General features: G+C 44.3%; 1 protein-coding gene across 3 annotated transcripts in view; it reads left to right on the forward strand.

Moving 5' to 3' along the window:
* BLNK (B cell linker) overlaps positions 1–14,473 on the forward strand; it is an 85,269-nt gene that overhangs the window by 29,435 nt on the left and 41,361 nt on the right. The window contains exon 1 of one of the 3 annotated variants that reach the window (XM_053984302.1): positions 12,067–12,703. The exons of the other annotated variants lie outside the window; for them this stretch is intronic. Coding sequence (XP_053840277.1) covers positions 12,657–12,703 — 47 coding nt within the window. The 5' untranslated portion in view covers positions 12,067–12,656. Of the gene's footprint in view, positions 1–12,066; positions 12,704–14,473 lie in introns of those variants that run through there. 3 annotated transcript variants of the gene reach the window in all.

Consider the following 14,473-nt stretch of genomic DNA (forward strand, 5'->3'; position numbering starts at 1 on the left):
AGCTTACCCAAGTTTCATTTTCCCAGGGACCGTGAAATTAAAAGGCTGCCTTTATAGCTAATGTGATTAGAAATTCATCCCAGATCAAACTCAGAATAAATTTTGCTCTCAGCTCGGGAGCTCTGGGGGCTACTTTACAAAATCAGGATTGAAATCTTTCATCACAAAATCAGTACTTTCTATCACATGCTAATTCAGAAGCCTGTTCTGGCTGTGACAGATTGGCAGGTAAATGAGAAATCCTCACGTGTAAATCAGGTCTGAAGTGTCAAGTCTTGAGTTTACCATTTGTATATAGCAACATGAAGTTATAGAAGATCCTGGGAAATAAGTGAGCTGAGATACAGAACACATAATTACAAGTTCTGTTTAATTATGGTATGGGCAGCATTTGATCTTTGCTTGAAATAAACATCTATCAATTTTCACTTCTGTGAAAAATGTTAATACTTTATTCCACCAGGAAATTATAGCATATGCAGAAAAATTAGCTATTCTTAAATCATGTAAGTATTCTGTAATTGATTTCTAGATGAGTTTCTAACATCTTTTTTATTTGATTTGATCATCATTTTTAAGAACTCCAAACTGAAATTTTCCATCCTTGCCTTCCAAGAATAGGCAAGGTCTTTTCCTGAATCATATGAATAAATTCTCAATTGTAAGAGCTGTTGCATACCAGGAAAGTACCTTTGTAATGCTGAGGTGTTCCACTTGAAATGTCTGAACTTGTATAGTTCAAACTACAAGAACTAAAATGTTACACATTAACATCTTTTTCTGTTCTCTCCTCTCCACTCACATTTTTTCCTTTATTTCTTTATTAGGAAGGTAAACAACTTAATGTGGAAAATTCACTTTTCAGCTTTTACACAGACATCAACACTTACATATACTTAACCAAAGACAATTCCTAACAAAAACACTAATAAAATTAATGAGATTTCTATGACAACTAGGGTGTTTCCTTAAAAAAATGATAAAGAGCTTTTGCTGTCCCTTTAAGCAAGATGCAGCAGTACAGAAATCTTGTCTTGTTTAGACAATCTGCGTTTGGACTTTCCCCACTCCATAGAAAGCTTTGAACTGAAAAACAAAGGCAGTAGGTGACTTCTATAAGCAGGAAAGATTTTCCCCTATCCTTGGGATATACCATAATGTTTTCTTATTATGCTAGATCCTTCAAATGCCAGTCCTGACACAGGCTGAATGTTTTATGTCTAAATACATAGATTTGGTTCTTGCTTTCATTAGGTTTTGCTGTAGCTTAAATGCCATTAAAAAAAACCTCCTCTTATTCCCAAAACTGGAAAAGGCTAGCGCTGAAAATTCAGAAAATACCTCTTTATACAGCAAGACCTCCCAAAAAATGTTACCTAAAAGGAACCAGAACAGGTTTCCAGTACATAACTCTGGTGTCACATACTATAAACATACTATAGGACACTAGAAACATTCCAAAGGAAAAAAAGTATCTGAATTTTACCTTAATCCCATTTTTATGCATTATCTATAGTAATTTTTACCATAGAAAGTCTATGAGAAAAGTCTACCCAGGCATCAAATACTTACAGAAGTATCCATTGCCTGAAGATTAGAATGAATTCTGGATGTTCTCCTGTTCACAGGAGGATCTAGGGCATTTTTGTTCAGCAAAGCAACACCATCCTGCCCTCTTTTACAGCAGCAGAAAATACTACAGTTCCGCAGCAGAAAGGAGGCAACAGATACTTGCATTGCAGCAGTGCCTCTTCCATCCTGCCATGAGAAATGGAGACCTTTGCAATGACACCAGTTACTCAAGGATGAGGAGAGGCTCCCTCACAACTAAGGAGCATAAAGAGTAAGCTAGAAACTACATTTGGCAGAGCTTATGGAGAGAAAACAGGTGTCTGTGTACAAGAATCATTGGAATTCACTGGAGAATGTAATTCAGTCTTTGAAAAATATTCTAGAAATAGTAGCAAAACAATTCTCTCAAAAGCTTAAAATATACAAAAATGCACAAAATATACAAGTTTTTATTCTCTGATCAAGTCCTGACATGCAGATTTTTGCTGGGGTCTTCCTACTTTTCAAAGAGCAGATGAGGCAGTTCAGTTGTTACTGTGCTACTGTACTGCAGGTGTGGTTAAAGTGGGAATGAACCTGACAGTGTTTAATTCCTGTGGTTCTGTGTACTATATTCCTGCCCCTGGGCTGAGCAGAAAGAATATATAACAAAAGATTTTCTTCATGCACATACCACTGTTAGACTGAATTATCACTACTGTAATACTGAGGAAGGCCTCAGGGTTAAGATATATTGTCAGCATTGGAGGGATTTTTTCCATTTTCTTGAAAATTGCATCAGGCAACGCCAATGAAATAAATTAATTTTGTCCCTTCTTATTGAAAATAATCCCGTTCTCAAATGGGGGATATTATCTGGATGTCACCAAAGAACTGATAAAGTATGAAGATGTCAAAGAAAATCCCAAATTATCTTCCCAACACCCTTGATGCCATGATGAAAACCAGTTTCAAGCTGTCTGGATATCTTCTTGGCACATTTTGTCCTCCCTATCCCAATTAGGAAAGCACAGAGGCACAGATGCTGCAGCTTCAGCTGGATTATGTACATCCATATATATAACATATATATCAGTACAAGCCTAGAAGTGTCTCCAGAGTCTCCTCTTATTCAGCTCCACAATTTTCCATTACACATTAAAATTAATGTTCGGGACAATTTATAAATTAGAAGTTATAGAATTAGTGAACCTTGCCCAATCACTTTTCACGCTACCCTACCATGCTCAGCTATCTATGGAATGTCATTAGAGGGAATTGCGGCTCTCCGTTGTTTCTCCCGGCTCCGGGAAGCTCCGGCGCCTGTCGGCACCGCCTCTCTGGAGACCGGGTTTGCCGCTTGCTCCCGCGTGCCACTGCCGCGGCGCGCCAGTCGGGGCTTGCTGGGTTCTGTCACCCACGTGAGCGACGTTGGTAAAGAGCGAAGGAATGTCCAAATCAGCCACGAGGGAAGCGGGAAGGTTTTAATGGCCACGGAGAGCTGCGGCAGAGAGGCCGCGACCCGCATTTCCAGCGCCCACGTGGGGGAAAAGGCGACGGGACCGGGGGGCAGTGGGATGATATAGGGGGTGTGACAGGGAGGGCAAGGGCCCTCCCGCCCAATTGGGACAGGCGCCGTGGCGATGGCGTGGACCATGGCGACCAACAGGAACGCGGCGGGGCGGACACGGGGCCTCGGGGCGAGTGGGGTCGCGGGAACGGGGTGACAGACACAGAATTCTCAGGACTGGACGGGGGAGTGGTTACAGGAGTGGCGGGGGGAAGCTCCAATGGCAGGCAGCCTGGAGCGAGCCACCACAGGGGGGAGAAAACACAGGGGTGCACGGGGGTGCACAGAACTCGGCTAGCTAACACAGATCAGAATCCCTAATCCAAACCCAAACCCAGGATGCAACAGGGGATGAGGGTAAAAGTTATAAGTGTTTCTTTAATATTGAAACTATGCTCATTTTTAGGGACCTTCAGCAAGATAGATCAGAGATACACTTTAATAATAGTGAGACAGATTAGAGATCTGTCAGCCCTCTTTGGAGAGCAAGAGTGGCTCAGCCTCTGAGAACAAAGCCCATGCTGGTCCAGGTGGAGGGACTGTAACATCCATCTTAATCTGACTAAGTTTTTGTAAAAGTAGAAATCTTTCCCTTTGTTAGTACTCTAGACCAGCCTAAATAGCAACGGAATATCAGTCACATAGCAACTCAATTTGGATACCAAAAATCAAAGAAATGGGTCGTCTGTTTGGGACATATATGCAAATGACCTGCTTAGGTTTCTACACGAAGCCAGAAGCAAAGACCAGAAATGGAAGCTGTTGCCCAAATCACAAACCACTTCTTCACCAACATCATATTTCTGGACAGGATCCCTTTCCTCCACCCTGTCAGTTGATGTGCTTTCCTTTTCTCTATTACATGTCTGTACTCAGACCATAGAGAAGAGGTTGTTGTAGTTTCAAATCATTGGTCTTTCTTCCCTTTTAGAGAATCACATTTGTTAGTCAGAAAGTGCTGCACCTGGGACTCAAAACCAGAAGAAAATAACTTCTGACTCATTCAAGCAATGAAGTGTGAAGGGCCATTAATTTATATTATCATTTTAGCAGAATTCCACATGTGCCCCAGCTCAAGTACACACTGGGCAGAAAACAGAACAGATGTCTGAGCTCATTTTGCTCCAAATGCCCAAACCAGAGTCCTCTTCGTTTTTGGAAGAAATACAATATTTAATTTACAGCATGTTATCAACATATATTTATGCTCTCTGCAGGAGGGACATTTCATTCTTCTTACTTTAGACTAGCCTCAGTGAAAATGAGTGAAAACATTACTTCTTTTTGCTTTTGTACAAGTATGTGAAGAGCTTCATTCATTAGTTCATATGTTTATGCTGTGATGTCAGGTGGTCTACGCACTATTTCTGAGAGAGTGGAGGAAAGTATTAAACCAAATCATGTAAACTTTTTTCAGTTCAGAAATGAGAAAATTACAGGTTGAGATGATACCCAACAATGAAAACTGGAATACTTAAAAATGGGGTCATCAAGACAAGCAAAGTCGAGAAGTTACAAGACGAGCTGCAAGGAGAAGTTAAGGGACCATAGCAGGAGGGTCAGATGCAGCTGCAAGCCAGACAGTTGGGGCTGCAGCAACCAGACACTTGAAACAGCTTCAGAGGAGGCTGCTCAGTGCAGCTGGGCTGGAAAAGATGAAGTGCACTTGGTAGGAATGCCACAGCAGCCCCTGGTGCAACAGAATTCAAGACCTGAAACCCAACTGTCTGAAACCCATAGAATTAACAGCTTTGCCAAAAATACAGATTTCAAAGATTTGCCCCCAAAAAAATGCAGAAATTGTGTTCAGCAAGCAAATAAATACCTTTTTACTAGCACTGTCCTTATAAAGTCCCTTTCCAAGAGCAAACAGTGGGAGCAATGTAGGGTTACCTTAGTAACACCACAGACACTGACATGGCAGCACTTGTGCATAACTGCATGCAGATGCATTGACCCTCATCAACACATGACTCAGGGCATCAGAGAGCCTCTCTGGATAGATCACCTGCAGCCACCTAAATAGAGACAGTATCATAAGGTACTTATTTACCCAGTCACGAGCACCTTCATGCTGGCCTTCTCATTTTCAGTGCTTCAGAGCACCTGTATGCTTGCAGTGGGTGCAGTGTTGGGACTGAGGAGTTACCATCAAGCACAGGAGCTGCTCAACTGCCAGAAGGAGGAACACTGCTCAAATGGATGCTGCACATGATCAGAAATGTCTTGCTTCGAGGTGTAGCTCTGCTACATCTTGTTCCAGAGACTGCTCCGTTGTCACCTGTGGTAGTACATTTCATTTTACAATAGTCACCAGCTCTCCAGCACCATGCTCCCCCACAAATACAGTATAAACACACTTTGACTTTAGAGTCTTGATGTCTGTTTGTAATTCTTAGAAATAAAATTCAGATACGCTCTGAATTCTTGAAGAGGGGAACTGTTTTCAGGCCAGACTATTGCCAGTCTTTTGCCACACTAACAGCAGCTTTCCTGCAGGATGCTGCAGTTCAGAACTACTCAGACCATGTCTTGCAGGTTATTTTATCAAGCTGCTGGAGGAGAGAGGGATTAAACCCTTCTGCGTTTAGGCTCACAGTGGGATAAGCTGGCCACTTAGGGGCATCTCCATTGTATCACTCTTGACTGCTGGAAGGGGATCAGGTTTGCAACACAAGCAGAGCTCTTCCCAAGAGTCACTGTGGGTGTCAGCTGGCTCCAACACAGGTCACTGCTTCTGAGACAATCTGATTTCAAATGCTTTGAGTTTGACATTAAATAATTAGTGTGTCTGTAGGAGCAAATTTTGTGTTTCTGTATGCACATGAAACAGATGACAATAAAACTGAAAAGCGGAAGTGCAGCTTTTTGCACAGTCCCCAGAGAAAGAAAACACGTATTCTCAGCAGGTGCTAAAATGTGTTTGCTCAGAAGACTCTTCATGAGAAAATCCTACTAAATTTACTGTTTTCACATCTTTGCCTGCAGTACATACCAACATGTATGACCGGTTTCCTCCAGTGAACTTAATGACAAACCCAAATCCCTTCAATAAAATTTAGAGTTGTATTTTCAAATGCATCTCCTATTACTAGTACTGTAAGACCAGCTTTGCGTGTGCCATTTGGTATCCAAAATGATAAAGGATTAAAGTTTTAAGATTTCTAGGGCAGTTGATAGGAGTCTTCCAAAATCAACACTATGGCATTAAGCCGTTTGACCCACAGTGAGAAGACCAAAACTCGTGAAAATCAGTATTACGTAAAAAAAAAAAAAAAAAAAAAAAAAAAAACTTGGGACAAGTTTAAAATGGCTTATAAGCATCCTGGGAAAGGAAAAAAATCCACTGAACTAGATACGCTGGAAAAAAACAGAGACGTATTATTTTAAATAAAAAGCGGAACTGTTTCATCTGTTTGTAGCAATCAGTACGTAGCAAATATAGAGAATACCATGAGAAATCATGTTCCATAAACTCATGCTTTCCAAATACCACCTATGGGACACGGAATAGTAAGTTATGTAGGCAGTGTGTTGACCAAAATAGAAATTGAGGGGGCAAAAAACTATGCCTAAATTGGCATCGTTTTAAACAATAGCATTTTAGTGCATTTCTGGCCTGGTATGAAGTACCACAAATTTGCATTCAGATCCATATGATCAAGCACAAAACCCTCACAGGCAGCATGTGACCATCTACTGCTAATTTTCTGTTTCCCCTCCACTCTTCACCACCACAGCCCATTGCTGGCACATCTTCCTATGGATATTCTGAAAGCAGAAGAAATCAAATGTATACAAAATACTATCAAACAGCACATTCTGTTTGATAAAAAAAAAAATTTAGCTTGCAGCACAACTACAGATTCCAGTTCAGATTCACATGGTTTGTACTTGGGCTGTCTTCTGATGCAGATGTAAATGGCACCAGTTTGGGCTATTTTCACTCCACAGCCGTGAAAAAGAGAACTGTGACAATCATTTCCCTACTTTCATGTGAACATAGACTGATCAAGCCAAATTCCTGTTACTGACCAGTCATATTGACATTCACATTAAAGTGCTTCTATGGCTGGAGCTCTCTCTTTAGTGCTAATCCAGTAGCTCAGAGCTCAAGCAGTAGATGCCTCTTTTAAATAGAGTCCTTCATGTTTGAATGCATACTGTCTTTGAAGAAATTATCAATCTGAGATTAAAGACAGCCTGTAGATATGGGCAGGGAGAAGTACCTCTGAGCTAGGTGACACACCATGACCTCAAGACAGTAAAACCAGACAGATATTTGGAAGTGAATTATCAATCATTTTATGTATTGCTCTGGAGAGCTTATAGTGCTGCTCTATTGTCAGGATTTCCTCAAGGAAAAGCCAAGCAAAAGCTCACAAAACCCTCTTTTAAAGAGCAAATTGTGCAATATCCTGTGATTCTTCACATTCCCCAAAAGTAGGGAAGTCAAAATCAAAGAACACGCTTGGCAAGAGAAGGTTATAAATTAAATTCTCTACATTAATTCTTTCCTATAAAGAACAGTTGCATCCTTCACTCCTGAGTATGTCTAAGAAAAAAAAAAAATTGGCCCAATCACCTCTAATAATGTTGGAGAGAAAACTTTAATAGAGAAAGGGTTAAGAAATGCGTTTCCTAACATTACTGAGAGAAAAAGGTCTTATATGGTCATGTCATGAATAAAAATGAAACCTGGTAATCAAACTGACTACTTACTTCAAATCATGTTTCTTGGCAGTTTTATATACATTGAAGGCACTAGACTGTATCTATGAGCATTAATGTATTCTGTAAAAAGTACCTTCCTCTTGAATAGTCATGCATAGATTGAGATCCTTTGATGCAGCATTGTCTCCTCAAAGCATCAAAAATAAGCGTTAAAGAGATTCACTGTAAATTGTTTTAATCTACTTGCAGTTCTTTTTATTCAGCTTCTCATTGCAAAACGTGAGTTTACAATTTTTTGCTTTTATCTCTACTGTATGAAACCCTAGAGGTTCAGAAATGATGACTGAGAGCCAAGGCTGCACCTGTACCCTGGCTTGGACTTTTCACACTTTCCTGCATCTTGATTGCCCATCTCTCCCGTGTGCCAGAGCTCCTGCCTGGGACACGTTTCTAGGGCTTCTTGCCATGCAGAGGTTGCTAAGAGTAGATGCTGCTGCACCACTGAGCCTCACCCCACCAGCAGTCAGGATGTGGCTTCAGACATCAACCCAGAGCAAGAGCTCAAACAGGCCCCTGGGTTCCCTAGACTACTATGTCACACAGTCATAATCTGTAACTTGCATTAAGCCAATGGCAAAAATGGTCTCCATAAAACCTGTTAGCATCAAAACTTATGAATCTTAAAGGAAGATATGCATAGCTGATACATTTAAACTTAATAGCTTCAGCAGGAACCCCTGACAAACCCAAAATCAGCATACGAACCATGTACTAGAAAGTATTAAACTAGGGAGCATTCATTTCAGCGGAAATAAGAAAAGGCAGTCATCAAAGGAGTCAGAGAAAAACCTTCAGGCAGGAAAATACACCTGTCTTGTCAGTAATAGCAGCCAAAACCTGGATTTTTCTTATTTCTCTACAATTGGCTCTCCATGAAGATGCTTTTTCTGATCTAGGGACAGCACTAAACAAGAGCTAAAATGCTTTAGGCAAGTTGTCTGATCCTTTGTTTCTATGCTACAGGAGTTTTTTATCTACTCAGAAATTCAAGGTAAAACAAAAAATTATCCTAACAATAGGATATAGAGCCCTGAAACAGGACATACCTGGCTATTGACTGCCAATTTTGACCAAATGAAGGTAGGATGCTCACAGTCTTTGTGACAGAGTTTGTTTCGGCAAGTCTGGTTTTGACCATGCCTCAGTGGTCTCACAGCTCTGAAACAGAAACCAGAACATGCCACCAGAATGAGGCAGCATGTGGAAGGAAAGAGCTGGTTGGAAATAAACAGCAGAAAATAGCAGAGGGGATAAAAACCAGGTTCTGTTTCTGAACATCTTTATTGACATTCTTTATCAGATGATAAAGAAGTTGCTTTTTAAAAAAATCTATCTATTTATGAGCATAAATGGAAAATTACACAGTCATATAGGAGAGGATGAGAGAGACCAACCCAGACTGAGCCACAGCACTTGCAGGGAAGAGAAAATTATGCCCCACACCCCTGTCCCTCAGCTGGGCAGGCTGGCCCAGGCTTCCAGGCCATGTCTCAGCAGGGAGCAGCACAATCCCCACTGGCCCCAGACGTGCCAGGGAGCAGGGAGGTGACACAGCCATCTCTCAAAACAAATCCACATCTACCTAAAACAGTCCCTGTGGCTGGGGAGGAGAGTTTCTTGTTAACCATCACTATGGTCAAGATGCCACCCACGTGGTAAAAAAATCCCAGTTCCTCTTTGGCATTATCCAAATGAGTATATTATGTCAAAAAGGGAGAGTTGCTGGGGTTACAACTACAGAAATAGCATGGCATTGTTTGCTGCATGGCTCAAACCTACCACCACCTCCAGGCTCACCCAGGGCTCCTGAAGAGGAAGGCAGGGTGTTTCCTGCAGTGGAGGTCAGTCAGGCCCTGCCCCCACCTCCAGCCTGGGCCCCAGAGACACTGTTTTGGGATGATAAGTAAGGCTGGAGGGATGGAGAAACTCCTATTCCTTGCACTGTCCCTGGTGCAGGTCTGCAGGGCCACCCTGCCAGCTGGCCACTGCAGCATGTCCCTGTCCATATGGGCTGTACAAGTCCACTTGACCACAGGCAGGATCAGTCCCAACATGGGCTAGCTGTGCAAACACCTGCTAGGCAAAAAGGAGAGGCCTAGGGCCGTTTGGAGGGGCTTGGCCATGCCTTTCTTTATTTCAGGTTTTTCTCCAGTGGTTTTCCTATGGTGTTGCACCCAAATCAGCACTGGGGCAGATAGCCCCCAGCTGACTTGGATGCATACCAGAAAGGGCTAAGCAGGTGCCACAGAATCTCATGAACAAGTCTTGCGTAATGAAGACTTTTTTAGGAGTAACTTCTTGGCAGCAGTACCAGTCTAAGAAGTCACACACCCTATTCCGCTCATCCTGTGCTGCACCCTCACAAACATCTGTGCACCAAATCAAACCAAAGAACTGATGCAGCTAAAAACCCCTATTGTTGTGACTTTTTGCTCAATTGTTTGTAGTGGACTCCTTCCCCAGTCCATGTCACTGCACAGCTACACAAACACAGAGACCAGCAGATGACCAGGATGAGAAATCCTGTGTGAGTCAAACTGTCACCCAGCCCTAACGCACGGGACTGGGGAACTGCCTGGAGCATGACACATCAGCAGCCACCCCTTCCCAGGACCAGGGAGCTGACAGCACCACAAGGACAGGCAAGAAAACCTCGGCACTGGGCACTGCAGAGTTTCAAAGCCATAGCTTCGGTTGAGTCAGGAAGAAACAAGGTTAAACCAGCACAGTATTGCGGGTGGCAGATCCCAAAGATCCCAAAGGAAAACAGCCTGGGATTTCTGCGACAGCCAGGCAAGAGGCAGTTGTTGTGTAAGTGAGACCACTGCAGGAGCCTACTGAGCAAATCTCTTATTGTGATATGTTCAGATAAGTGGGATTATATAAGCAAAAGGAAAAGTGACACAGCAATTTATTCATATCTACTTCTTCACACTGTCAGTGTGAATTTTAACTAATTCAAAATTAATTTAATTTTCAAAATCACTTTTAGGGAGTAAAATTGCAAAGTTGACCAGTACACAACCAGATACAATGCAAGGTGGAATTCCAGTTTTGTGTATTACATGACATTCAACATTATATTATTCCTTAAAGCCCACAAACTTTATAAGATACCCCAAAAAAAGCAACTTGTACACTATCAGCCCAGCCTAAAAAATACTGTATTCAAATATCAAGCAATTCCTATGCTGAAAGTTCAGAGACCAAAAACACCAGCCAAGATCACAAGGATACTGTTATCAAAGCCAAAAATCTCATGGCAGGCTGTTTCCTCAGAGTCACCTGCACTAACCAGGAAAGTCTGTTTTGCTCCTTCAGTTTCACAAGAAAAAACTTTAGTCAGTACAATCTGGGGAGAAGAATTCCATGGGAAAAGCTAGCCAAGTGGGAATAAGAATCCCACCAAGAAATACCTTTGTGTGTCCCCAAAGCATATTGTGACTTATCAAACATATTAACATGATGCAGAAGTACACTTAAAAAAAAATAACTACTAGGTTTCTTCCCTAGAACAGCCTTAGGTTATAAACTAAGCTGCAGAGAGGCCAAAGATACAAAAGGCAAGCAACAGGAGTCATCCTCCAAAGGTGCAGAATTCAAATGAATCAGCCCTTCAGGAGAAAGGCTGGATGTCAACAACCGCCTACATTGCCCCTCAAAAGCAACTAGCTGCCTCCAAAGTTCATCTTTATAGAGGAAAATACGGTTTAGCTTAAGACTGAGCAAAAAGTCCCAAGCTCAGAGATATAAGAGCCATAAAACACACTCAGCTGCCTGCACCTTTGGATGGGAACAGCCTTGCTGTGTCTCTGGAAGGATCAGGGTTTTCTCCTGTCTTCGTTTAAAAACAGGGTAAGATTTATTTTTTTTTTTCTATACAGTTACATTCAAAGGAATGGGGATAAGATGGTGGTTTTCTCTCGCTTTTACTGGGGAACCTCGGGAAGGGAAAAGTTCCCACGCAGCATGTTCCCACCTGGCACAAATTCACCAGGAGTGTAGAGGAGCGGCGAGGGGGAGAACCAGGCTCTGCATCTCTCCCCGCAGCCAATGAAGTCCCCTGCGCTGGGCAGGTGACAGCGAGCGGGTCACCGGCCCCGGCACGGCCCGCTGGGCTCGCCGCCATCCGCCCGCTGCGCGGCCGGGCCGCCCGCGCCGCTCCTCAGCCCCCCCGAGCCGCTCCTCAGCCCCCCGAGCCTCTCCTCAGGCCCCCCGAGCCTCTCCTCAGCCTCCCCGAGCCGCTCCTCAGCCCCCCCGAGCCGCTCCTCAGGCCCCCCGAGCCGCTCCTCAGCCCCCCCGAGCCGCTCCTCAGCCCCCCGAGCCTCTCCTCAGGCCCCCCGAGCCTCTCCTCAGCCTCCCCGAGCCGCTCCTCAGCCCCCCCGAGCCGCTCCTCAGGCCCCCCGAGCCGCTCCTCAGCCTCCCCGAGCCGCTCCTCAGCCTCCCCGAGCCGCTCCTCAGCCCCCCTCGAGCCGCTCCTCAGGCCCCCCTGGGCCAGCGCGGCCCGGCGGCTCCAGCGGCAGGGGTGGATCAGCGGGCTCCGCGCCCCCGTTCCCAAAGGCTCCTCCTCGGCTCCCGGCTCCGCAGCCACCTGTGCGCGCCCCGGGCGGGGCGGGGCCGGGCCGAGCCCCGGGTCCCTCCTCCGCCGGTGCCTGCGGGCGGGACGGGACGGGAGGGGACGGGGAGAGGCTCCGGCAGCGCGGCGGGACCCGGCGGACGGAGAGCCCGGCCCGGGGGAGCGGCGGCACCGGCAGGTGCCGGGCCGAGGGCAGCGCGTCCCGGCGGGGCAGCGCTCACGGGCATGGACAAGCTCAACAAGCTGACGGTGCCGGCCGGGGAGAAGTTCAGGTAGGGGCTGTTCCGCTCCCGGTCTCCTCCGGGAACGGGGCTGCTGCGGGAAGGCAGCGGTGGGACGAGCCGCTTCCCGCAGCGGAGCGCGGGGGCACTGGGAAGCGCCGAGGCACGAGGAAGTTGGCAGAAGTTTTAGAGTAAAAGGGAGTTTTACCCGTTTTGACCCGGTGGCCAGGGCGCTGCAAGGAAGTGCGGGAGGTAAACACGGGTCTGGAGTGGATAACGCAGATTTCAAAGCCATCTATGTGTCGGCTTCACCGGCAGCGCAAAGAGGAATATTTTCAAAGTGTCTATTTTCAAAGCTGTAAGGAAATAGTGTGTGGCTCATTATGATGCATGAATCTTATGCAAATTAAAAAAACTTAATTGCTTAATGCTTTAATGTCTTATGAAGATGGCTTTTGCAGTTAAGTTTTGTAATGTTTCCTAATCTTCGAAAGAACTGGTGGAAGAGAGGGAACTGGAAAACGGGAAATGTTCCTAAGTGAAGGAGAACAATGTTAAATACAGGCTTTGAGAAGAAAAAAGCAGAAGCTGGCCATTACTGAAGTATTTTTAGTGTGTCTCGATTCATGTGGTGCTACGGTTGGCACCTCAAGGCTCTTTCATCTTGACTTTTTGTGTTCCTGAATAGTTAAAAGAAATTCTGTTTCAGATTAAGGTAACATGGAATTCTTTTCCTCCTCTGAAAAAAATAAGAATGAAATACTGAAAAATATTTTTTCCCAAAATAAGTCATACTTATGCACTCAATACTAACTTATAAATCCTTCTCAAGTCTCTCTCCCTGTCCCCAAAAACCTTCATGCAAACTGGAACAATCCCTTGTAAAGCTAATTTTCATGGAATGCAGTTTATTGGTATCTACTCTTTCCATACTGAGGCAATATTGTTGTGGGGGGTGTGTACTTGCAGAGCTGCAGTGACACTTAGCTTGTCAGCCAGGCACACCTAATGAAAGCCAAGCAGGCTGCATCCTAAGCCCAGCCAAGGACTCTGTGGAAGGTTCAGTGGACGGGGGAAGAACGCAGGGAATTTCCTCATTGTCTGCAATTTACCACCTTAAGTAGGCTGAACTGGTTTAAATGGTGTCAGAGCTCAGTGTTGGTCTAAACTAGCAATCTTTAACAAGTTGAGAAACAAGATGGAAAGCTTGTTTCCATCCATTACCGGTACATAAAAAAATAAAGTACACACCCTCTGCTGTCAAAATTTAGCTGGGATTCTCCTTCTGCACTTTTGCAAACAATCAAAGCAGGATTGCCTTCAAGTATCTAAAGTGGGTCAATGTGTGAGGGTTATAACAGCCCACAACTTTTTGTGAACTGATTCAAAAGCCCTAAACCCGAAAGGCAGCACCACCCCTCTGCTGCATCTTCACATAGATGACACTCTCCATCTCATCTGAGGTTTTAATATTGTTGTAAAATAGGGAAGAGAAAGAAGTAACTCTGCTTTCCTGTATTAACCAGAAGTATTACAAGTTACTTTTTCTCTCCTCCTCATGGCCAGTCCAGCCTATTTGCGCAGGGAATGTAGGAGCACACATTTCTCACCACATACAGTGGACACGCGCACTTCAACTTGAGCAGTTTAAATAGTCCTTAGAAACCTGGATATGTGGCTACAAAATCTTACTGTGGTATCAGAATTTTAAAACCTGAAGGCAGAGCTTTCCATGAGTAGATATTCACAGGATAAATTTAAGAGAGATATGCAAACACTGGAAGAGATCAGCGTAATGTGGCGGGAGCATTTTCCTCCATC

Source organism: Vidua macroura, chromosome 8 (genome assembly GCF_024509145.1).
Source record: "Vidua macroura isolate BioBank_ID:100142 chromosome 8, ASM2450914v1, whole genome shotgun sequence".
NCBI lineage: Eukaryota > Metazoa > Chordata > Aves > Passeriformes > Viduidae > Vidua > Vidua macroura.